This window comes from Quercus lobata, chromosome 3 (genome assembly GCF_001633185.2).
Source record: "Quercus lobata isolate SW786 chromosome 3, ValleyOak3.0 Primary Assembly, whole genome shotgun sequence".
Lineage (NCBI taxonomy): Eukaryota > Viridiplantae > Streptophyta > Magnoliopsida > Fagales > Fagaceae > Quercus > Quercus lobata.
Window position 1 is genome coordinate 34,683,150 of NC_044906.1, and position 27,164 is coordinate 34,710,313.

General features: G+C 33.5%; 2 protein-coding genes across 2 annotated transcripts; both read left to right on the top strand.

Moving 5' to 3' along the window:
- Nucleotides 1-1,637: 1,637 nt before the first annotated feature.
- Nucleotides 1,638-17,229, top strand: LOC115980807 (protein PLANT CADMIUM RESISTANCE 3-like). Its single transcript, XM_031103019.1, has 4 exons — nt 1,638-1,824; nt 16,192-16,263; nt 16,356-16,568; nt 17,147-17,229. The coding sequence occupies exons 1-4, from the start codon at nt 1,638-1,640 to the stop codon at nt 17,227-17,229; spliced, it is 555 nt and encodes a 184-aa protein (XP_030958879.1).
- A 5,005-nt stretch (nt 17,230-22,234) lies between these two features.
- On the top strand, nt 22,235-23,611 carry LOC115982221 (protein PLANT CADMIUM RESISTANCE 2-like). The gene is made up of 4 exons (XM_031104758.1): nt 22,235-22,512; nt 22,913-22,984; nt 23,076-23,288; nt 23,418-23,611. Exons 1-4 carry the CDS (start codon nt 22,326-22,328, stop codon nt 23,498-23,500), a joined length of 555 nt encoding a protein of 184 aa, XP_030960618.1. The 5' UTR covers nt 22,235-22,325; the 3' UTR covers nt 23,501-23,611.
- Nucleotides 23,612-27,164: the final 3,553 nt, after the last annotated feature.

Below are 27,164 nucleotides of genomic sequence, written 5' to 3' on the forward strand. Positions count from 1 at the left end.
TTCAATGTAGTTGGGAAGGATCGGCATATAATCTCGTCCGGAACACCTTGTAAGTGCATGAGGGTTTTAAATGACTCTAAGTGGTCCAAGAGATCCTTTAACCCGTCATAGGCTTCTCTCTGTGACATACAGAACTTTGCAGGAAGGGGCATGAAGTGATAGGTGTTGTAAATGGCGAGTCCATCCAATGGACCAGGTCATCAAGGTAGTTTGACACCCGTACCTTGAGGGTATTCATCATGAAGTCCATCCTCTCCGTCATCATCTGCATCTCTGTGACCATATGTGGTGGTGCCATATCTGCGACGGATGGACGGCTGATAACATGTCGCTCTTGTCTGCTCAGGGCATTGCTGCCTTCCGGTCCTTCTTGGTCCATCCTTTCAGTGCTGGTGCCCTCTTGCTCTTCTCTGTAACTATTAGGCCCAACATCCCTTTGGCGCAGCTATTCCTCCAGGTCGTGGTTTTGCTTACTAAGGCATTCCACAGCTGTGGCTAGGGTCTGTACCTGTCTTTCGAGGGCAGTTGTGTGTGGTTCATCTCCATTATTATTGTTGATTGCCATCGAGCAAGTGTACCATACAACTTTTTGTCTGGGAAGTGGTAATATGGCTGCTATTGTTTTCTTTTCCACAAACGGCGCCAACTAATGATGCCAAAAATCATTAGTGAGCTGCATAATCCTCAAATGCTCTAGACAGAACCTACAAAACAAAGACAAAGAAGACCTTGCAAAGAGTACCGGTGTGGTACCGGTCAAATACCCTTCGAAGGTTAAGTTAGAAAGAATTTCTACAACTCTAAAGTACCAAAGCTGAGAGAATTACGCGTACCTTGACTTCTGAGGGCTTTAGGTTTTTATAGTAGTGTAGAACCGACCTTTATTTCTTGGAGGCAAAGGTGTTTCCTTTCGGGGAAGATTCTCATTAATACACGTATTTTATGGGATCCTTTCCATGTAGAGCTTTGTTGAGTTAGGATTAATCATGGGGCACAAGACATTTTCATATGAGGTTTCTTGGAGAACACTTAGGCCACGTAGATGCCATGTTGCTTCATTACCCGTCTCCCTTGCGTCCATTTAGTTGGAATCCGTCCATTATGGAGGGTCCATCCATCTTCCTACCCCTCCGTCCAAGATACAATCTGTTCTACCAGTTGTTTGTCAGTATGCCAAACCGTCCCTTTCCTTAGTACCGTCTCTTATGATTGGCTTCATTTGAACGGATCTGTCTACTTTAAATTTTATCCCCTTCAAAAATAAAGCAATTTACTGTGGAGATCTCATACAAAGGTAGATATAGTCCCTAGCTCTACGATTATTCTCACAATAATTAATCCTCAACTGCCCTGTCCCTGTGCACAATATAATATGGTTTACTGAACTTTTCTTCGTGATTCAAAAGTAAAAAAAGCAGAGTTTCAACCATGGCTGCGCTTGACTTGTAAAACATGAACATTCTGTAGTCACCATTTCTTAATCCTCACTCATACGAAAAAAACGAATCCCAGCATTTCCTCCACCACTAACCACCATTATATATATACCCCTATCCTAGTATCACCTCCTCATAATTCTTTTAGCCTTTAAACCCTCTTTGTTCAAATCAATACGCAGTCCCATTTACTAACTCATCATGTATTCATCAAACCTAACAACAGAGCAGTACTCCCATGCGCCGTCACCATTTGCTCAGGCCACCGTGACTGGTGTTCCAATGAACTTGACAAGCCAATACCACGAGAATTCCCAGCAAGCTTCATTTCAAGCTCTAGTCCCTTGGTCCTCTGGCCTCTATGACTGCTGCCATGACGTCTCAAATTGTAAGATATAGCTTAACACTTTGGCGTGACACCCTATAAGACATCAGTGAAACACCGAACACTAACACTTTTTGAAAGTTCAAATATGTGTATAAACACCCTTGAACATTTAGACCCCCAATATACAAATTACCAAAACAAGCTTTAAATCAAACAATTAATGTGCAGAACATGAACAAAAGCTTAATACAGAATTGGTAAACAATCTAAGCCAATTAAAAACACATTCACAGCAGAAAATAAAAGGCAAAGATAAAGGGAAGAGAGATGCAAACACAAGGATAACACACGATGTGTTATCGAAGAGGAAACCGAAGCCCTAGGCGTAAAACCTCTCCGCCGCCCTCCAAGCGGTCAATAATCCACTAGAAAATGTAGTTGGGATACATGAACAGCAATAGACCCTCCAAGCCTAATCTACCAGATGTACCTAAACCCTCCAAGCTTCTTGCTCCAACGAGGTTGCGCCGAACCTTTTTCTTTTCTAGCTTACCGGATTCCGCTACTAGACCGTAGCATCCGCCATCCTTGGCATCTTCCAATGCTTCCCAAAACTCCAAAAACACTCAACACTCTAAATTGGTGTGGGTAGTGTTTGGATAGAAATCTCCTCTCAATAGGTATGACAATGAGAGAGGGAATGAGAAGAGACTACAAAGGTTTCTCTCTAAGAATGAGTAGCTCTCTCTAATTGGGTGGGTGTTTTGAAGAAACCTCTCTTAGGGTTTTTCTTTCTGAATGGCCACACATACTTTGTGGGAATGAGGGGTATTTATACTGGTCTGAGAATGGAATACGAAGAGTTAGTTTTTTCCAAAAACAGGGCTGGTTGGCGACTTGACCTCGCGACTTGACTGAGTCGCGAGTTCAAGCCGCGAGATAGCTGAATGGCCAGTCTGGATTTTCGTCCTATAGTGCTCTAGCTGGCATGACTGTTCAGCTGCCCTGCATGCTCTGCACGTGTGCAACTTTTGGCGGCTTGCAAGCCGCGAGCCTCCCGCGAGTCCTAGCCGCGAGTCTCTGCTTCACTGCACTGTCTTGAGCATTTCTTCACACTCTCTCACACACTACCCTTACATGATTCCCACCTAAATACAGGGTTTCTAAGTGCTGTATTACAAGCAAATTTGTCATGGAATAAAGCCAACACATGGTTGATTAAATTCAACCTTACAATCTCCCCCTTTGGCTATTCCGTGACAAAACACCCTAAAATAGACTCTAGACTTAAACGTGAGTTTGGGAACAATGGCAAAACTCACTCACACCTAAATCTAGAAGCTGTGAAGCACTTGAATCATATGAATATGAGTCTCCTGAAACACAACAATACACCATGATTATTGTATACAGAAAAGCATGAAATGCATATGAAGCAAGCTATATGTGATCAAGCAAAAATGGAGTTAAGAAACAAACCATGGCTAGATCAACAAAGCAATCACTACAAGGTAGTGACCATAATGCTCATTCACACTTGGAATGAACACTTGAACAAACACGTAAACAAGCTCAATGCAAGTCACTTGCATGTTCTACACTCAACCAATGCGCAACACACTAAGTATATGCATCTAGGAACAATCCTATAAGGGCACAAGAGTGACAGTACTTAACCAGCAAATGCATGACATTTGGATAGAAGTACTGATTTAACAAAATCATAGAGGCTGCATAAAGCATGGTACAAACCATAAAGCCTACAAGTAATAAACCCTAAAAGCTTACAAAAGCAACATGGGTACAAACCACATTATATTGAATAAAAACTTAAACAATATAAACTAAAAGTGCTTAAAGTTTCTTCCCTTCAAAATGATGAGAAGTTGTGATGAACTTAGAACATATATACTTGTAACCTGAAACACTTGCACAAAACACATTAGACCCTCAAGGTAAAGCAAGTAATAAAAGGACAAGTATAATGTAACAAGTAAATTGCGATCAAGTAAACATGATGTGAAACATGTGAGCAACTTGATCATACACCAAAACAGTCATATAGAAATGACTACAATGATCACATAGCAAAGCCAATGATCATACGAACATGCATTCAAAGAAGCACAATAGCATAGGGATAAATGCATGTCCAAAGCACAAACATGATGCAATGAGAACAACAAAGCATAACTCAAAGCACCATAAAGCCAACAAGAAAACAAACAGAACAAAGTTTCCAAGATAACACAATGTCTTCTCCCCCTTGGTATATGCATCTCCACTATGGAAAATCTCTCCCCCTACAAATGTGCACGAGAAATAGAATTTCTCCCCCTAAGGATATGCACAAGAGTCATAACAAGAGTCATATAGAAATGACAAAACACTCCGGTATACTCTCTAGAGTATACTCTCCCCCTTTTTGTCAGGAATAGACAAAGGGTCAAGGAGAAAAAAGGGCAAGAGATGAATGAACAAACAATGATAATGATGTATGAGGGGTGCAAGATTAATGAGAAAATGAAACTCAAACCTAAGACAAAGTAACATGCTACAAAGCATAAGGTAACCATGACATGCTAGGATGAAGAAATAAAGTAAAGACCAATGCATGACAAGGGTAGCAAAGGTGTGTGCAAGAGGTGGCTAAGTGCAATGCATGACCAATGCATGAAAAATGCACATGTGGGGCAAAGTGTGCAAAAAAACACAACTAATGAACCAAACATGTTCCTAATGAGGAAACATGAGAAACCCCAAAGTTTGGTACTCATCGGAGTCCAAACAAGCGAGAAAATGTCTAAGAGGCATTTTATCAAACACCTAGCATGCACACTATGAATAATAATGTGAAACAATGCATGAACATCATGAAATCCACCCTTAATACATGTTCTTTCTGCCACAAGGGGCCAACATCCAATGCATATCAACAAAAGAAACCAATCCCATAAAGAAATTTGACAAAAATTAAGTTTTCCCAACCCCAATGATAAAAATCCCAACCAAGAGCACAAAACTCTCCAAAACATAATCCAAGGATCAAAAATAATGAAAAGAATTTATAATTACCTTAGAAATGTTAATGGAATGAAAAACCATTCAAATTGATTGGGTTTTGATGTAAAAATATTGAAAGAGGGGTTTTAGAGAGGATGGGAGAGGTTTAAAACAAGTTTCCCACAAAAAGCCCATTAAAAAGCTGTTTCTGGGCAATTCGCGACTGGGCAAGTTGCGAGGTTCAGTCGCGAGAAAGTCGCGAGCCGCGAGTTTCAGCCGCGAGCCGCGAGTTTCAGTCGCGAAAATTTTCGCGAGTCGCGAGTGAGCCGTGAGCAAGCCACGAGTGAGCCGCCAAAAGCTTCTGGATGAACTCGCGACTGGGGTTTCGCGACTGGCGAGTCGCCAGCTAAGCCGCGAAAAACTCTGACACCTGTTTTTCAATTCAGAACATGTTTAAACATCGAAAAACAAAGTAAGCACTAAACATAAACACAAAAAGTGATAAAAATCACTTCCAAAAACATATAAAATGATCAAAAATCTTTTTGGATTAATCCATATAAGATTGAGCACACACACATCACATTTAGACAAGTACAATCTAACAAATGAATAAGACATTCATTGAACATTAGGCATGTGTGTTGTGTGTGTGTATCAAATGTGAAATAGTCCTTAGTCTAGAGTGAAGCTTCAATGATCAATTCAATCAAGTCATACACAACTAGTACTAAGTCAAGTGGTCTATCTCAATTATAGAAATGAACATATATGACCTCCCACAAGAAAATGATTACATAAGATTGAAGCTTTTCATTTGGCTTCTTTACAATTCATAACATTTGATCATTTTGAATCAAAACATCTCATTTTGAGATTGATGCCTGAAATTTGTGATATTTCAATTTGATGAACAAGCCTTTGGCTTTTTAGGCATCATACATTTTCATATAAGTCGCTTTCCCTTTTTCCTAGTCGAATACTAGTATATGCGACGGCTTTTGCAGCTCATTATCTCTTTTCATTTTGAGATTTACATTTATTGAGCTCTTTAAGCAATAAAAATAAAAGAGTGGGAAGAGATATAAGCACAAGTCTACGCATGTATCAAAACCAACATGACTATTGACTAATCATTCATGACAAGCTTGAAGATCGATTTACAACAATCACACAAAGATGTCAAGATTTTTCCCACAAAGATATAGGTGCAAAAATAACAAGCTAAGCTCGTAAATGCACAAAGCCATTTGTACAAAGGTACAAGGCCAAACTCACATGTGATATGTGCTCAAACATATACGATCAAACTTTTTGAATTTTTCACTTTTTATGTGGTTTTGGATTTTTTACTCACACAAAACTGAAATATAAAAGTAAGATCAAAAACAAAACAATGCAAATAAATAAATGCAAGATGCACAAAATGCATGAAGATATGACATTTAATGCATGAAGGGTCCTACAAAGATCGAAAGAATTAGATCAAGGACCAAAAGAACAAAAGCTCAACCAAAGGAACCCTTCCTCATCCAAACGGAACGATTGTTTGGAATGAGTGTCTCAAGAGAAGTGAGACGAGGGTTGGAAGAATGAGAACCGGAGATGCACATAGTCAAGGAGTTAAGAGCATTAAACATTTTCTTTAACAACATGCTATTTTCACTCAAAACCGGTTTACTCTTTTTAGCACTTCCAAAAAGCTCAAGTTTCTCTTTTCTTTTGATTCTTTTAAAAGTATGAAACTTAGAGCATTGAGGTCTTAGATGACCAAAGGCACCACAATGGTGGCAAACAATGTGTTTAGATCCACTAGGCTTTTTGGAAAGGGATCTAGTAACATGGTTTTTTTCCCTCTTCAACTTATGACATTGAGGTCTTATATGACCAATCACACCACAATGGTGGCAAGTTGGAACAAACTTAGATCCATTCAAAACCTTAGGTTGAGACCTAAACGAAGGCTTTGACTTAACAGCCTTTCTCTCCACCTTTTGATTTCTTTTATGTGGAGGAATGTACACCGATTTGTCCTTTAAGGTAGAACACACACTAGGCACAAAATCGGGTACCACAACATGATTGCAACAAATATTATCATCCTTTTTAACAATAGGTTCAGCAATCAAACACTTGGCATGCATCTTAAGAGATTCATTTTCACATTTTAACTCATCAACAAGTTTGTTAGACAAAACAAGTTTAGCATCCAAGTCCATATTCAAACATTCAAACTCTTTTAGCTTTTCAAGAGAATCTTCAGCAAGTTTTTTATATTTCACAACCAATTTGTTGGATTCATTGAGCTTAGCAATCAAATCATCCTTTTCACAAAATAACTTGCTTAAATTCTTTTGAAATTTCTTAGCATTTTTCTTCAAGAGTTTGTCAACAACACCCATAGATTCAAATAACATGTCATTACACTTATGAGGATTAACACTCATAGAGGCATTTTCACAAACACGTGGCATGTTACATTCATCACCAACCAAATCATACAAAGAGGCATACAAAGCACAATCCATGGCAAATAAACACAAGGGGCCAAGGATCACACTTAGGTATTTAAACCACAACAAGTGTACCCGCTCTGATACCAATTGAAAGTTCAAATATGTGTATAAACACCCTTGAACGTTTAGACCCCCAATATACAAATTACCAATACAAGCTTTAAATCAAACAATTAATGTGCGGAACATGAACAAAAGCTTAATACAGAATTGGTAAACAATCTAAGCCAATTAAAAACACATCCACAGCAGAAAATAAAAGGCAAAGATAAAGGGAAGAGAGATGCAAACACAAGGACAACACACGATGTGTTATCGAAGAGGAAACCGAAGCCCTCGGCGTAAAACCTCTCCGCCACCCTCCAAGCGGTCAATAATCCACTATAAAATGTAGTTGGGATACATGAACAGCAATAGACCCTCCAAGCCTAATCTACCCTATGTACCTAAGCCCTCCACGCTTTTTGCTCCAACGAGGTTGTGCCGAACCTTTTTCTTTTCTAGCTTACCGGATTCCGCTACTAGACCGTAGCATCCGCCATCCTTGGCATCCTCCAATGCTTCCCAAAGCTCCAAAAACACTCAACACTCTAAATTGGTGTGGGTAGTGTTTGGATAGAAATCTCCTCTCAATAGGTATGACAATGAGAGAGGGAATGAGAAGAGACTACAAAGGTTTCTCTCTAAGAATGAGTAGCTCTCTCTAATTGGGTGGGTGTTTTGAAGAAACCTCTCTTAGGGTTTTTCTTTCTGAATGGCCACACATACTTTGTGGGAATGAGGAGTATTTATACTGGTGTGAGAATGGAATGCGAAGAGTCAGTTTTTTCCAAAAACAGGGCTGGCTGGCGACTTGACCTCACGACTTGACTGAGTCGCGAGTTCAAGCCGCGAGATAGCTGAATGGCCAGTCTGGATTTTTGTCCTGTAGTGTTCCAGCTAGCATGACTGTTCAGCTCCCTGCATGCTCTGCACGTGTGCAACTTTTGGCGGCTTGCAAGCCGCGAGCCTCCCGCGAGCCCTAGCCGCGAGTCTCTGCTTCACTGCACTGTCTTGAGCATTTCTTCACACTCTCTCACACACTACCCTTACATGATTCCCACCTAAATACAGGGTTTCTAAGTGCTGTATTACAAGCAAATTTGTCATGGAATAAAGCCAACACATGGTTGATTAAATTCAACCTTACACTTTTTACAATTCTTTTTCCATGACATGACACAGTTGTTATGTAATAAAAATTATGTCAACGATAAATCTAGATGTAGATGAAAGTAATATTAGTCCCAACATAACAACTCATATCAATAATTGTAAGAACAAAACAAAAGTTCTGAAAAATATTACTATATAAGAGACACTCTCATTATTCATACTAGTGTTTAACCCGCGCAATGCGCAGGATCATTTGAAATCTCATAAGTAGAAGATAAATTTGGCTATTATTTTAATCTTTTTAAACTTTATCCAGCTGATTGCTTTCACATGTTAAAAACATGTTGAAAATAGCACTAAGTTGAAAATTCCATATGATCAATGATAGATAGTTTTTAAAAATGTTCTTTAACCATAATTAGCTGACACTGATAATTATGTAGATAGGGTGGAATATTAACTAAAATCTAAGTGATAATCAACTTTGTATTAAAAACATTACACTTTCAAATTTCAAAGTTCTACAATTTCAATCACTCTTCAAAAACAGCAAATCAGGTAGGATGGAAAATAGAAACTGAAAACTAAATTGAATTTTGTAGTTGCTATTTTCCCTTCTGATCTTAGCGTGCTAGCTGCTGCATCATTTTCGAATAGTGATAACACTTTCTCTTTCTTAGCTCTCCGCCTCCCTTTGAATAGTAAGCAGTAAGTCATTGGTTCAAATCCAATAATAGGAAAAACCAGCTGAAACCCCTTTTTCTATATGAATTTTAAAATATGAGAACAATAATAATGATGTAAACAAAAATGAATATCAATATTTTTTTTCCTTGTAAATTTAAGTCATTTACTTGGAAATTCTTCACAACCACTCTCATTTTCTGATTCTTGGATTTCTTGAGGTATATCACAATTATTGAATCCATCTTCTACCAAAGTATCATCTGCACTTAACATTAAAAACCAATAATTTTACTTACTAAAAATTACAAAATAACTTTACTCCTCAAACATTCAGATCTTAAACCATCCATCTTACAAATATGGCTATTAACAAAACATAGAATACAAATCATTGGTGATTAGAGATAGATGATTAGAGATGGCATCACAAAAATGACTCTAACAGCCATATATAAAAGAAAAGCCAATAGGAAATAACAAAATGCTATTCTAAAAGAGAACCAAGTAAAAGCATTGTTAAATATTATGTGTGTATATATATATAGGCAAAGATTCCCTTAGGAAAAATTATTACAGGCCAACACAAAAAATCTAAAAAGAAAGCTACAACCTATTAAGAAAATCAACCCTTAATGGACACATAAAATAAATATAACCTCTGTTAGCAGAGAAAGTAAAACCTAATGTATGACCCTTGTTTTTGATTCAAAATTTTGTATTGCTAAAGCATATTCCTAAAATTCCATTACTCATCAATAGAAAATTAACCCACTGCCTTCTTTTTATCTCTTCATTAGATTGCGAAGGAAAATTTTCAAAAAAAACTCAGGAACTAACACCAAAGGGTGGATGCACACACATATGAAAAATTATGCGAACATTTTATGAATCATATATTTATTCAGAGCAGCCCAAAACACCAAAACCTACAAACATTGGAAAAAAAATGCAAAGAAGTCAACCATTATTGAATAACAAACATGTTTTTTTCTTTAGGTTTGTTCATTTGTCTCTCTGTATTATGATAAATCAAGAATAAAGCATCTAAATAAAGAGTATAACACATCAAGTAACCAAATGCTGACCTTGGGTATAGGTGCAGCAGAAAAAAAGCAAAACAGAGTGGGTGTCAAATTAATTATTAAGGAGGGAGAGGTTTTATTTTGCCGTTTTTTTCTTTTACCAACTACTTATCCCTATGAATGTAGATCATCTAATGACTTAGATTGCCCCTGATGACAATAAATAATCAAAGATTATAATCTGAGGCCAAAACTTTGAAAGAGAAAGAATAAACATCCGGATTTTAATTCAAATTCAAATAACAAAAAATAGCAATGAGGATGTGAAATAAGTAGAAGGGAGAATTGGCTGAAGAAATCAATTTGTAAAGATAGAAGCTGGCTAAAACATGCAAATCAAAGCCAATTAAAACAGGATTACAGTAAATGAACAAAATGTAATACTAAGTATGAGATAAGTAAAAAGAAAATCAGCATTCAAGCAAACTGTATTAAATTGTTAAATAGTTTTATCTTTCAATTATCTTGTCAATGTTCCTTTTAAATGAAGAGGTTAGTCTGTTTTTTCAATAATCAGCATATGTAGAGGTCGATCTAATTTATAGATGGCCTTTCATGATTCTAGGGTTCTGCCATTCTTGTCCATGCCATAAGCATTAATATTCATAACAAATTAGTAAATAACAGAATACTGGAATTGTTTTTCCATGAAATCAAAAGACCAAAACCAACAAAAACCAAAAAAGAATAAATGTTGTAAAGGCCACAAACCAAAAATATAAAACCTGGTTTGAAACTGAAATTAATGATTACATAATCATCACTAATAGAAATTCAAATCCTTCAAAACCAACACAATGTAATCATTGAGCTACACTGAATGGTAAAATTCAACTAAAACAAATAAGCCAAATTAATTGCAAAGCCAAGCAAACATAATAATCAAAATCCATGGACTAATGTAAAACATTAATCGAAGACAATTAGTGAATTACCGGATCAATAGAAGTACGCAGAATATTGTTGTTCTTTGGTCATTTAGGTGGAACCAAGAATTAAAGACATTTGCATAATATCTTACTGGCTTATTTTAAGCAATATGTTGGTTATTTAATCAAATTCAATAAACAAAAAAGAAACATAATTTATTGCCAATAAAAATTCATTCATTCTTTAAAACAATTATACATTCCTTTAAACAAATATACAATCAAACGGAAAACATGACTTTTTAGCACAAACATTAAAGAGGTTTTAGACTTTTTAGTTTCAAATAATAGATGCTCAGAGCAGCAACATTGAGAAATCAACCATTATTAAATGGCAAACATGTTTTTCCCTAAATATATTCAACGGCTAAACCCCATGACGCCAAGTCACAAAGAAGCTGGATTATGATAAATCAAGAAGAAAGCATCAAATGCAGGCCACTACGTGAATATGGTGGAGGTACCAAGTGCAGGCCACTAAAAGCATAGCATTAAAAAAAAAAGTCATGACAGTTTTACAATTCAGTAAAATACAAAATAAGAATTCATTGAATTTATAATAAAAAAAAATGAAGAAAAAAGCAGATTAAAATATGCAATTCAGAGCCTAATCAAAACCAAACAGATCAACGAAGAAAATTTAATTGCCTGACAAAAAACTCAGTATTCAACAAAATGACAGGGTAAGAAGTTTTTGAAAACCACAGCAAAGAAAGATGAAAGAGAGAGTACAAAAGAAGCAAAAGCAAACATTGTAATATGGTTTGAGTTGCAAAAAATATGAAAGATTGATTTAGTTTTTAATAGTCTGCTGGCTATTTCCCATATGATGATGGCAATAATTTGGCTTCCATTAGCCAAGGATATATAAAATAAATACTTAAAAGCAAAATTAACATCAAACAGTAACACTTTTTGGCACAAACTTGAACTGGAAAGTTTGTTTTCGTCTTATACATAAAGATTTTAAACAATCCAATGGTGTCCTTTTTTTTCTCAACTTTCTAACTCTCTCAAAGGGGGGTTAATCTCATTACCAGAAAATATTACAATCACAAAAACCATCAATTTTCCCCTTTTTCTTTCCCAATGTCAATCATTAAGCCTAGGCGAAAATCTTATTAGCTTTGGCCACAACCAAGCAGTACAGACTCAAAAGTGCTAATAAGTTTTCAACCAATTTTGTATGATAATGCTTTTACCTTCAAATATTTTGTAAATAAAACATAATAGTTCAATGTCATATGACCAGTGACTTTTATGAATAAGTAAACTTAGTATATATTTTCACTCATTCAAAATCATAGCAACAACCAATAGCCTAAGGTAAATTGCATATGCCAACTTCTAAGTTTTAGTATATATTTAGTGCTTTAACTTAATTCCATGAACTTACAGATAAATGTAGTCACTATTCTACTAACAAATGTGCAATTAAACAATTACAAAAGAAATACACCAAAACATCAAAACAAAGAACCATAAACTTTGCATATGAAAAATCCAACAAATTTAGACAATATTTATACATTTTGGTGAAGATAGATTCAGCTCTTACAAAAGATGATCTTGAACAACATTGAACAAACAATTATAATTATGAAAACAAAGAAAGTATTTTAACAATAAATAAACAAAAGGCAGTTGAACAAACAAAACAAAATTAAATGTGAACCGCTTTAATTAAACAAAGAAAGTATTTACACTAACATAACTGCTTAATTCATTATTCACGTCATCCCACTTCAATGACTCATCTTACTCTAAGTGAACAAAGATATGATTGACAGATACAGACTAATACAAATTAAATTCATACCTCATTTTAAATAAAACTTACTAATTTAAAGAAATAGGTTCACCCTCTCTCTCAAGCCAATTCTAAATCAGAATCAGTCAAACCAAAATAACTACGTCTAAGTCATTTTCCTCAATAGACTAATAATGCAGTTAAAAAAACTGTCAGCTTTTACTATAATTCAATCATAATTAATATCAAACTTAAAAGGAATAAGAATTTTAGAAGTTAGAAGATTAACTACTATTCAACAACATTGGCACCATATGACCTGGTATTGCCTCTGTTTACCCTTTGAAAAAAAATTTCAATGGATATGAAAACCTCTATTTTGGTTCCATTTTTATTTGATTATATGGTGTTCTCATTGTCAAGGAAACCCTACATAATAATGAAGTAGGCATGAAGATCACTAAACACCAATCCAATCTAACTCAAGTAGAAGTGAAATCATAGAAAGATGCTAATACTAAATGCAAAAAGAGAGCAATTACCTAACAACACAAATATACATAAGAATTGAATCTCACATCAAATATTCATTTTTAAATTGCTACACTTCTTAATGCCTGTCTCGAGCTATTCCTATCTATTTCAGCCATTCCAATATTTATATTTACTGGAAACAAAGAAATTGTATTTGTAAAGAACCTGTGATTGGCTGCTAGTATCTTCAAAGGGAGATTTCTACATAGTAGAAGATGAACAGTTTGGTACGATTCAACACCATTTCAATCTCTTTTACCAAAAAACAATAATCCCAAAAAGAATCAAATCTAACCCAATTACCCAAAACAAAAACAAATCTAATCCAAAAACCTTAGCTAAAACAAAATCTAACCCATATAATCATAAACTAATATCAAAAAACCAATAGTTAAAAAACAATAGTTTATATATCCGCATATGAATCTATATATATTCATTTAATCTAAGGATATAAAAGCATACGAATGATGTCAAGCACATAATTCCATAGATATATAAGAATCATAACAAAGATTCTAGTGCTTCAACTATTACATGATAAAACAAAGAAGTTATATCATATCTCAATAAACCTAGCAATCTCATTAGCAATGTGCATCTGTAACCATAGCTTTTATGAATCAAGTTTGTACCCATATAAAATTATATATATGCCAAGCCACAGTATCCGAAAATTGAATGAATATATCACATATATGAATCACAACACACAGATTTATCGAACAATAGTTCTAAAACAAAATTATGTAGGAAAATTACTGCAGAAATTTGAAGAATCAATATTCTAGGGTTTTGCATGCTTGTCCATGCCGTAAGAATCAATTTTGACAACAAAGCACCAAAAGGAGAAGAATGAACATAGAGAATTGATGCGTACCTTTCGTCGGAATAGCGCCAATCTCTAACTCCATATCTCAAAACCTCTGGGACGTTTGATCGTATTTAGCTTTGACGGATGCCGTTTATGATGGTCTAAGTCTAGCAGGGTATGGCGGTGGCTGGCCGTACAAATATCCACTAGTTCGCAAAGTCTAAAGAGAAGAGATCGCTAGGGTTTTAATCGTAAAACAGATCTAGAATATTCCGCAAATTAATGGAAACAGTGGAAACTTATCCTGAAATCACAGGGAAGTTTCAAAACCAAATCAAAACAACAAAAGCTCATAGAGAGAAAGAGAGGGAGAGAGAGAAGAACGTACCTGAAAAACTGAAAAGGGGATGGCAATGGTTGGCCAAACGAATCTCCAGTGTGGCGCAAGTTTTTTTTTTTTTTTTTTCTCCTTGCAGTGTTTGATGTGAAGAGATCGCTAGGTTTTTTTTTCCTTCCCTTTCTCTCTATCATTGTAAAGTTGAATTTAATCAACCATCTTGTTGGCTTTCTTCCGTGCCAAATTTGCTTGTATTTCAGCATTTAGTAACCCTGTATCTAGGTGGGTTTTGTTGTAAGGGTAGTGAATGAGATAGAGTGTTGATTGCTCAAGAGTGTGCAAGAAAACAGAGACTCGCGGCTTGATCTCGCGGGTGACTCGCGGCTGCAAGCCGCCAGATGCAGCACCCGTGCCAAGCATACCAGAAAGTGAACAGTCATGCTAGTTGGAGCACTACAGGACAAAACAGGACAACTGGCCATACGGTTATCTCGCGACTCAATCAAGTCGCGAGGCCAAGCCGCGAGCCACCCCTGCTTTGAAAAACCTAACGTTTCACATTCTCCTCTCACCTCAGTATAAATACCCCTTATACCCACAAATGAAGGAGAGCTTCCAGAGAGAATTTTGAGAGAGAAACCCTAGAGTAAAACAAGATTGATTCACCTACAATCTATATATTAGAGTCTCTTCAAATTCCTCAACTCTCTTCCTCTCCATTGTTAAACCCTTGAGAGGCATTTTACCAAAACCTTGTTCTCACCATATTCATTACTATGAGAGGGCTGTTTGGTGTTCTAGGAAGCAGTTAGAAAGGAACCAATCTACATTGGTTGATGCTATGGTCTAGTAGCGGAATCCGGGAAGCTAGAAAGGAAAAAGGTTCGGCGCAACCTCGTTGGAGCAAGAAGCTTGGATGGCTTAGATGCACTGGGTAGATTAGGCTTGGAGGGTCTATTGCTGTCCATGTATCCCAATTACATTTTCTAGTGGATTGTTTACCGCTTGGAGGGCGGCGGAGAGGTTTTACACCGAGGGCTTCGGTTTCCTCTTCGATAACACATCGCGTGTTGTCTTTATGTTTGCATCTTCCTTCCCTTTTATCTTTGCCTTTTATTATCTGCTGTGGGTTATGATTTTAATTTGGTTTAGATAGTTTTTCCAATTCTATATTATAGCTTTTGTTCATTTTCCGCACACTAATTGTTTGACATAAAGCTTGAATTGGTTAATTTGTAAATTGGGGGTCTAAACGTTCAAGGGTGTTTTTACACTAATTGAACTTTCACTATCGCAGTATCGCTACGGTTTTTTTAGAGAGAGAAAATGTTAAGAAGACTGATGGGAAGAGGCTAGGTTTTTTTAGTTGTGACGTTTTTTTTTTATCTTATTTTTAACCCTTTATATATATATATATATATATATATATATATATATATACACACACACACAATCGCTGCTAAACAGTGTTACCCTTGCAAAATAATATAATGTATCACTTTTTTAACTTATACGTGTCAGCACCTCCTTAATTACAGGGAAAGGCTTCTGCTATTATATATAGTATATGATACTTTTACTAAACTTAAATGCTACAATGTTGCTCGGTATTTTTCACAGGTTGCCTGACATGCTGGTGCCCATGCATTACCTTTGGTCGAATTGCAGATATTGTTGATAAAGGATCAAAAAGTAAGTATACAGTGAATATATATCAATTGGACGGTGATGGTTTTTGGTGGTGTTGATTTTTAAGATGTGCGGCATGGTGATTTGTGTTGCAGCTACTGGATTTAGTGAAGTAGTTTACGCACTAATTGCCAATTTGATTGGTTGTGGATGCTTGTACTCGTACCCCTATCGCACAAAAATCAGGCAGCAGTACATGTTAGAGGAGAGGCCTTGTGGGGATTGCTTGGTTCATTTCTGCTGCGAGCCATGTGCCTTATGCCAAGAGTATCGTGAGCTTGAAGCCCGCGGATTCGACATGACCATAGGTTGAAAAAAACACACTTCTCTTCTTCTCTTCTCTTTTCTCTTCTCTTTTCTTTTTTGTTTACAAGTAATTGAAAAAAAAAAAAAAAAAAGTTCCTTGCAAATCTTGGACCTATGATAAGTTGTAGGTAGAAATATATAACATCAAAGAAGAAAAATTACAATACGTTATAAGGTTTGATTATATTTTCAAAACGTAGTTTCTAAATAAGTTTCACACTCTTTTATATTGATTATTGACCCAAATGACATATATAGTCATGCATAAAAATACAAAGGTCGTATTGCTAGTAAGTAAATTGAAAATGGTTTTATTCCTATTGAGGATGAATGAATTAATTTACCACATTATTAATATTTTAAAAAAACACTCACACACTTAGACTGGTTTTGTAATAAAAATAAGTGTGGATATATACCTATAAATAATAAGATCAAAAAATATATACCTATGAATAATATAAAATGAAATAAAGTCCAAAAAATAATAATAATAACTGGTTGTATATTATATCTTCTAGGGTTACTCTTGAGGGTGAGTTTTGATTTTTTTTTTTTTTTTTTTTGGGAAATTGTTTAGGCTGGAAAGGAAATGTGGAGCAACGAACTGGTGGAGCGATGGCTACAACAGCTCCAGTGTTCCAAGGAAGCATGAATCGCTAGAATATTGATCAAACATCGATCTATGATCTTATTTTTGATTGGCCTATTAATAATTAAGAAGATTCATAAGATTTTTGTCCTCGGGTCATGATTGCAATAATAAGACTACTTTTGTATCTGTTAAGAGCTCCATTTTTTCGTTCGCTAGTATTGGCCATTTGTTTTGTGGCACGTGCCACCATTTGTTTTGTGGCACGTGCCACCATATGTAATAAAATATAGATGAAGGTGTGCTTCATTTTTTGTTCGTTCGCATACTTCAAGTTTTTCATTTCATTTCTTTGGTCCGAATGGGATCCACTTAAGGTTCCGTTTAGAATCCGCTTATTTTGTTAAAATTAAAAACTTTTTATTGAATGTACTATAGATAAAAGTAAAAAGTAGCTAAAATAGTATATTGAGATTTATGAATAATTTTTACCATACGAACACTTATTTTGCTGAAACTAAAAACTGCTTGCTAAAAGTACTATAGATAAAAGTAAAAATTAGCTGAAATAGTACAGTAGAACTTATGAATAATACAAAAAAATATAATAAAACTAATAAATAATAATAAAAATAAACTAAATAGTAAAATAAGTTGACAAAAATAATATTTGTTAAAAGTACACTTTATTTTACATCTATTTCCAGTACTGGTCTTTCCGTCCACTTTCATCAAGTACGATACCATTAAGAGTTGAAAAATCAAGCCTTGGCAATTGCACCTTAGGCCAATTTTTTCACATTAAAAAAAGTCTTTAAAATATATATATAGTTTTTTTTTTAAATTAATCCAAAAAAAATTATTTGAACTTAACTCCTACATATAAAAACATTTTTCTTCTCTCTCCTGAACCAAATTCATTATCTCTTTACTTCCTCTATTTCTTTTTGCCTGTTTGGCATTAATTGGCTTTTTTTTTTGAGGTTTGTCGCTTCAAATTGCAATAGTGGCTCTACGAGTCTTTTCAAAACAATGGGAGTTGTCAACTTTGAATTCTAACTCACTCAGATCACACCTTCGTAGGGCAAGAAGTTCAAAACTTGACTTACAGAAGGAAGCACATTATATTCTAATATAGTAAAGGCGTCTTATATAGCATATTTAAACACGGGCATTTTCTTGCTCTTGAGCACTTTATTTTTCAATATGGACATTTATGCTTTACTGACAGATTATATGGGGCCTAATCTGATGGTTAAAAGTGTCCAATAAGCCATATTTAGCAGTTCCACTATCAGTAATACATGGAAAAATTGAGGTATTACTTCTTTCTTTTCTTTTCCTTTTTTTTATACAAAATATCATTTTATGCATAATTTTTTTTAAAAAAAAAATTTTCCCAAATACAACTATACTTCAGCCAGCTTTCTATAAAATGTCAAATAAATTGATATCAAATGGACTAAAACTTGTCATTCTCTCTCTCCATTACTTCATGGTGGTGAAGATCTCAAACCAACATACGAGATAATTCTGTTAATTTTGTTAATGTGGATGTGACTTGAACTTTTAATATGGTTGATTGTAGTTAGGCCAAGTATGTCATATAAATTGGGATAGCAAATTAGCAAATTGTATGTGATATGCTCCTATATAATGAAATCAATTAATAAAAGCATTGGGCTTTTTTAACTTCTTATTTTTTACATTATTTTTTAAAGTTCGCATTTTTTTCATATCATCATTTTAATAATATTTTTTAATTTTGTTTTAAGAGTTAGTCAGGATTCATCATCTTTTTGGATAAAGCAACACAACATTATTCATCATCTTTTTGGATAAAGCAACACAACATTAAACAAATTATGAATTAATTTAGATTTTATATTCCCTAAGCAAATATTTAATAAAATAAAAACATTGTTTTTTTTTAATTCTTTAATTTGAATTTTTGTATATTATGTTGATAATTATTAATTAAATTTTTATTAAATATAAATATTTGGTGTCAAATTTTTTTTTTTTTTTTTTTTTTTGTGCAATACTGCGTAGATGAGCTAGTGCCCACTAGTTATATAATAAAATATAAAATTTTGTCCTACATGTCACGTGAATGACATGTAGGTCAGCGTAAATGTTCACATCATACAAGATATTTTGCTCGTGTTATCTTTAGAATAATTAACGTAATTTATTTCAAGTAAAAATTTATTACAAAAATTTCAAGAAATATAATACTACTCTAGTCAAAATTCTATTACAATGTTTCAAGCAAGTAGCCGAAACCTTGATTTGTCAACTGGTCTTGGGTTTGGCGTCCATTTAAACTTCTAATTTCAACAACATTTTAAGTCCCAATTTGCTCCTTTCTCCAAAATAAAAAATTTTAAAAAAAAAAAATGATCCCAGGTGGCTTAATTACGAGAAGTTTTGCATGGCTGGGTAAGCAGTATATCTTGAAATCAACTGAAATGTTTTCAGTTTCCACCAAAATACCTATAGTTTTCTTTTCATCTTCCATCAAAAGTACCAATTTTCGAGTTCTTTGAATTTTTTATTTTTTTTTTTAATTTTTAAACGGACCTGGAACCTTCAGTTAGTTGGCCAGATTTGGCATTACATCCACTTCTCTTTCATTTTCTTTATATATATTTTGTTGGAACAGGCATTCATTCAAATGAATTATTCTTAATTGAACCAACATTTTTTAAATCCCTTTTGGATAGTTCTAAATGGTTGTTGTCACAGGGGACCTTATGCATTGGGTGGTCAGGGCCCCTCCAAAATATTTTAAACTTCAACATGTCTCTCATAAAATTCTACCCACCCCAAATCCCAACTATGCAGTCTTAAAAATTAACTCTTTTTGTCTTTTCCATTCTTCTCTAAAGCATGAAAGGCTTTTTAGTTTTGAGTTACTCAATTATTTTGAAAGGATAAAACTTAGGTGTAGTACATTAAATTGTCTAATTAAATTCATATGTATTGAATTTGATTATCCTTAAAAATAATAACATTGTTTGTATTTTATTAGTCATGCTAAACATGTTTTTGAATTAAATTGAAGAACTTAATATATTACACTTAGATTATTGTACTTAAGTTTTGTACTTTCTCAAAACTGTAACAATATCCCCTTCCATTTTACAACCACCAAAAAGACTCTCCTCATCACCTAGTGCTCTCTCTTCAATTTCTCTTCATTAATTCTTCCATAAGATGCTCTCACATAATCACATTTTCATTAGTTTCTTCTTCTTCCATAACATGCTCTCACATAATCACATTTTTATTAGTTTCAAAAGAATAGGAGAAACTCAAGAAAAAAAAGACTTAAGATGCTCAATTGGTTAACTAGCTTGTTAGTATTTTGATTTTTGAGTGCTAATTAGAATTACGCTGACAAAAAAAATCTAACAATAATCTTGTGTTATAGATAAACTGTACTTTGAGTTTTTTATTGAATTACAAATCAATATAATAGTTTTACCTTGACCCTCCCAAGCAAAAATTTCTTGCTACCCCTTCCCCCAGTTGTTGATGTAACTCTTTTTTTATTGGGTCTTTGGTCATACAACAACTTTTTATGTAGGATTAGAAAATAATGAGCAATTTATACTCAAGAAATATTGGGTCCAAAAATCACATTGTTCCCTCTAAGTTGTTGGGCTCTAGCCTAATTTACTTTACCACAAGGCCCACATTTGCAAGTGAGCTCATCATAAGGGAGTGCTCTTAGAAGCACACAATTTACTCCCACAAAGTGTTTGCCTACTCATAGAGACATAGTCATAAAAAATTCAAATCGCGCACTGATCAGCATTATCTTCTTCATTAAGCTGCTGGAGTAAAGGATTAAAAATTTAAAATTCATATAAATATTAATTATTTTGTTGAAATTGAAATTTTATTATTTAAAATACTGTAAATAAAAATAAAAATTAATTAAAATAATATAATGAATTCTATAAATAATATTAAAATATATAATAAAGCTTATAAATAATAACAAAAATAAACCAAATAGTAAAATAGTAATTTTAAAGTTTCAAGCCTCTCCAAACAGGCACTCATAGAAAATCTTCCTGAAGGTTGGTAGATTCTCAAAAAATGCTCATCAATCATATCAAATGATGAACGCATACCTTCTATCCTGTCGAAGCATTAGTTGCTTCCAACAGCTCACGCAATAATCACCTCTTTTTTTGAAGTTAATGATAATGATGTACTAAAAGTTGATTTAGTAAATTTTTAAAAAACAATTATGGAAAAAAACATTTCTCTTAGAGTAGAATTTTTTTTTATAAAAAAATAAAAATTAATATTTCTTAATTCTCTTATGAAAGTTATGATATTAAAAATACTATTACAAGATAGATCTCAGTATTTATTTGTACTATTTTAGTAAAATTTTCAATTTTTACTAATATAATATATTTATTTATATTTTAAATAATTATTAAATTATTTGTAATGTCATCACAATTCAATCTCGATCTGAACCTATCTATTGTCCGATGCTTTGAATGGTCAAAATTTCTAAACTACAGTAGTAATAACTCTAGTCCTACCTGATAGGGCGCAAATCATGTAAATGACTTTAATATCAATCATTATTTCAAATTAGCTCAATTAGTTCTAGAACCACACACTATTTCACAATTTTTTTTCACAATTTTGATGCGACAGTGAGTGATTGTTTATTACTTATATATAAATCCACTATTTTTTTTCTATTACTTACACACGGTCACATATCATAGTTGTGTCAAAAAGTATTGTGAAATAAGTTGTAATGCTAAATTTTCTCTGAGTAGCTAGTCAATCTTGAACTGCCACTTCCAGTTTGTGGGTTTCCAATATTTTTTTCTACCAGATTGACCGGAAGGAAGATGACATCGGTAAACACACGCAAAAGAATAGACTGAGTCACTGAGACATTGTATTCAGCCAAAATCTTTTTAAATAAAAATGAGTCAATCATGGCTGCTTATGACACGTAAAACAAGTAATGTTAACATTTAGTTAATTTCTTCCTTTCACAAACTAGGAATACTCCTATATAACCCCAGCACTTTCGTCCCATACCTCAACAAAAACATCTCTATAACTCTCTCAAAGTCTCTTTCAGCCATTTTCCTTTCAACAGCATATACGTACCTTTGTCATGTATTCATCAAACCCAAGTGCTCCCCAAAAGTATGCCGACGCGCCACCTACATATGGGCAGGCCCCCGTGACGGGTATTCCAGTGAACACATACCAACCCCAGGCAGCTCCATTTCAGGTTCAGTCTAGTGCTCCGGTACCTTGGTCCACTGGCCTCTGTGACTGCTGCGATGATGTCGGAAATTGTAAGAAATTTAGCCCTTTTGGCATGTGTCATTAAATATATATGAATCTTATAAACTTCAATAAATCTAGAGTCACAAAATATTTCATAACAAATATATTATTTATGGATATGATAGATGGTTAATGGTAGATGATAAAATAGTATGAATGATATATAGGCCAATATAAGAATCACTACAAATTGATCAATTTATTAATTGTTAAATTTGTTATGTAAAATAGTTTTGTCTTTATTTTTGTTGTTGAGAAAATTAGAAAATTGTATTCAAAGAGAGGAAAAATACATGCGAACAAGAAGTCAACAAGAAAAATAATGTAAAATAGTGTGTCTACATTCTACAACACTATTCTTGGAATATACAAGCTGTTGTTTATTGGTGTTATTGTTGTTTTCCACAGGTTGCATAACATGTTGGTGCCCTTGTATTACTTTTGGACAAATTGCGGAGATCGTAGACAGAGGAACAACATGTAAGTTTGTATGGTGAGTTTGGTTTTAAGTAAATTAGATGTATTGGGGTGATGATGATGGTGACTGACGGGTGATTTGTATGTATTGCAGCATGCGTTGCTAGCGGAGCACTGTATGCATTAATTACTTGGTTGACTGGTTGTGGATGTTTGTACTCATGCTTCTATCGCTCCAAAATAAGGCGGCAGTACGCGTTGCAGGAGGGCTCTTGTGGGGATTGCATGGTTCATTGCTGCTGTGAACAATGTGCCTTGTGCCAAGAGTATCGTGAGCTCAAACACCAAGGTTTCGACGTCAGCATCGGTAAAAACAACCTTCTTTTCTCTCTCCCACACCAAACACACTCACACGCCATTTGATATGAAATATTTTTTTCTGGGTTATGAATTCTTGATGGTGATTTTTAATATGGTTTTCTTTTTGATTGCTTAGGATGGCAAGGAAATGTGGAGCAACGGACCCAAGGAGTGATGACTGCAACGGCTCCTGTGATCCAAGGAGGCATGAATCGATAGAGTGCATCATATTTTTATTTTTGTTGTTGATTAAACCAGTAATCTGAGTGCTAAAGATTATATTGTCCTCCAGTTTGTAATACTAAAATTATATATATAAAGTCACCAAGTAGTTTTATTTTATGGATTTTTTTTCTTGCGTTTTAAATATGTCATATAATGAGAAAGTATTTGCTATCAAATAATATTACGTCATGACTAGTATCAAAATTCATACAATTGTGTGATAAATTAAAATAATTTTATAAAATTTTATATTTATTATGAAACCACATTATTACATGAATTGCTCATGTTTAACTTCAATTGATATTATAATTTGATAAAGAAGTCATTGCTTAAATGTACAATTAAATAATTCAAAATTTTAGAGGTTAAAACTTCTAAAAAGCTAAAAAAATATTTAAAAATAGAAGACTTATGCATAAAAATTATTAAAACAATATATATATATATATATACATATATATATATATATATATATAATCGAATGAGTTCGTGGCTTGTTTGGTCACCCAATTCTCGGTAAACTACTAGGACATTGAGTTGCCCATGTATAACGAATATAAGCACATGAAAACAAAGTCCAACCTTTCTTTTTTTTTTCTTTTTTCTTTTTTTTTCTTTTTTTTGAGAATGCCAACTTGGTTTTGGACTTTGCGCACAACAAGAATAAGACCGCCCCTTGCTGATTTTATATAAATAAATATATATATATATATATATATGTTACTGTGCAGCAAACTAGTTCAATTATATATATGAGTCGCTGGCTTGTTTGGTCACCCAATTCTAGGTAAACTACTAGGGTATTGAGTTGGCCGTGTATAACGAGTATAAGCACATGAAAACAAAGTCCAACTTGGAATATATATATATATATATATATATGCATTTTTTGTCGGGTTGAGAGAAATTTAGTCAACTTAAATGAACCTTCTCACTTTGGATTTTAAGGAATAACTCACACAAGAAAGAATATACAAATTTCATTAGGATTTGAGCTAGTCCACCAAGGTAGGTGCGTGTGTGTCTATATATATATATATATATATATATATATATAGTGACCTTGTCAAATATTTCTTAATCTGCCAACAAAGCAAATCATTGCTCATTTGAAGCAATTTACAATGTTCATTCTAGGTAGAAGCTTACATACTTTTTGTTGTTATGATTTACAATTTGAGTAGATGAAAAATAATATGATGTTCTATCACTGTTTATTGCCTTCACACCAAAAAGGGTAAAATTTCAAATCAAAATATTACATATCACATTTGAAAAAAACACTAACAAAGAGTAAAATATATGACATGTACTAATAACAAATTATCATAATATTCAAAGATTTTTGTAAATCAACAAAATCTTATTAAATCGTTCGGGCAGCTACACTAACTATATTTTATCAATAAAAATAACCTTCTTCATAAGACTTGTTTAAGTTATCATATTAAATATGAGAAAACGGGCACGAGCATATTGTTGTTGACTCTACATTATATCACAACGAATCTCTCTTGGATTGCTTCATTCTTCTCTCTACTCTACAACTAAAGCTCCCCCATCATAAGCTTCCTGCCTTGCAAAACTGTGCAGACAAAAGCAAAATTCTAGAATTTTCATTTTCTACTTTTGCAGCCCTCAACAAAAGTTAAGATTCATGATTTTATCAAAGTCTTCCATGCCTTTATTATTAAAATTCTCAATATATACACCATTAGCATAGATACAAATTGATTCAAAAGCAGCCTTATTTTAAAAACACCATAATGTAGAAATATCACCAACAAATAATCGTAATATTTGAAAAGAGATGAATGAAGAAAAATAAAAATAATTAAAATTCACAAAATGAAGAACCAAATATCAAGAACATAGAGGGAGATTGTTGGAAGCAAAATTAACAAACCTAGCATAAATTGTTAAGATTTTAGACTCGATTGGAAAGGAAGTAGCTCTAAAAGTTTAACTCACCAAGCTTTCTTGCGTTGTTTTATACCTCCTAGAGCAAGGATATCAAGGGAGTTACAGGATGAGCGGATAACATACCAAACAAATCGGCACGTATATCAACCATCAATAACACACCCAAAATTATAAAAATCTAAATAAATTAAAATGTTAGATTAAGAAAGAACTTAACTGTTTATTTATAACTACCAAAAATGTTTAAGGATTTCCAAAACTACTAAAGTTTGTCAAGGTTAACAAATTTCATACACCTATGGGAATCTAATTCTTTTCAAGGGCTTTAACTAATTCCTCATACTTATATTCCCTTATCTCCACTTCTACCTCTACTTTCTCCACCACTCCTACACCTTTTAAAATGCCAAAATAACCAAACGACGTCGTTTAATGCAATATCTTTTATATTAAAGCATGGACACAAGAAAACTAAGTGGGAAAGATCATAAATTTATGTAAACATTCAAAAATTTGGGAATTTAGATTCAGATTCTGTAATAAGAACAAAACAGTTGGGTATATTATCTTAAAGGTGCTGTCTAACACAGAACAGATTGGGTTACCGAGCTGTTTGGTTTTTACTTGACAGATAATGTACGATAGTTGTTTTTCCTTTCTTTCCCACTAACAAAAGTAGTATTGTTTATGAGAAAAATTTGAGTTGAAGCCAAGAGAGAATTTTTATAGATACAAAATATTCAAGGGCAGGTTGTATGATTGAAAACAAATATTTTACCTTCCATATTTTGCCTTCCAACCATTTAAAAGAAATATTTTACCTTCTCACAATGAATTATTGGAAAAACAACTAAAAACAATTATAATGAGTATAACAATCGCAATAAACAATATGTTCCAACCATTTTAAAAAATTATTTCTTTTATTTTGTATAACAACTTAGCTATTAAAAAAAAAAATTAAAATGATAATAGTTTAAAAACAAAAGAGTCATTTTTTTTGTTTCTCTTTTTTCTTTTATTTAGAAAGTAAACAAAATAATGAACAAATATAGATTCCATAAACAAAACTATCTACATCAGACAAATAGTGCAATACATGTATTAGTGGCAAAGTAGTAAATGATCTTATTAATGATTTTATATTGACTATTTATATATAACTTTTATGCAACAGGAACTTTTTAAAAAAAAATTTACAAAAATTGTTAACAAACATTGAGTTGATGCAGTTAAGTATGCAGCTCTTTATCCAAAAATGAAAGTAGAACATGCAAAATAAGTATTTTTTTAGTTTTTTTTAATTAAAATAATTTGTAAAAAACAAAATAAAGAAGATCAATAATAGTGTAGTAAATGACCACCTAAATCAAGTTAATACCTACTCAGAAAAACAACAGCGAAAGAATTAACTCCTACATCCTTTGCAACTCCAAGCACGCAAAAAAGAAAGTAACATAATATATATTTCTAAACCTAGACATGGATCAATGTATGTCTGTCTGTGTGTAGTACCAAAATGTTCAGTTTCTCAAAGAAAAGAGGTACTGGCTTTGTAATCTTTAATAGTTGGAAACTAATTCACATGCTCAAGTGCATTATGATTATAGAGGTACAGAACTACAAAGATTGCAATCTTTAGGAGGCAGCAAACAAATGTGCAAGATCTGGAAGACAGCATCAAAAACAAGTCATTCTAAGCTTTAGTAGTTGGATACAGATTCACATGCTC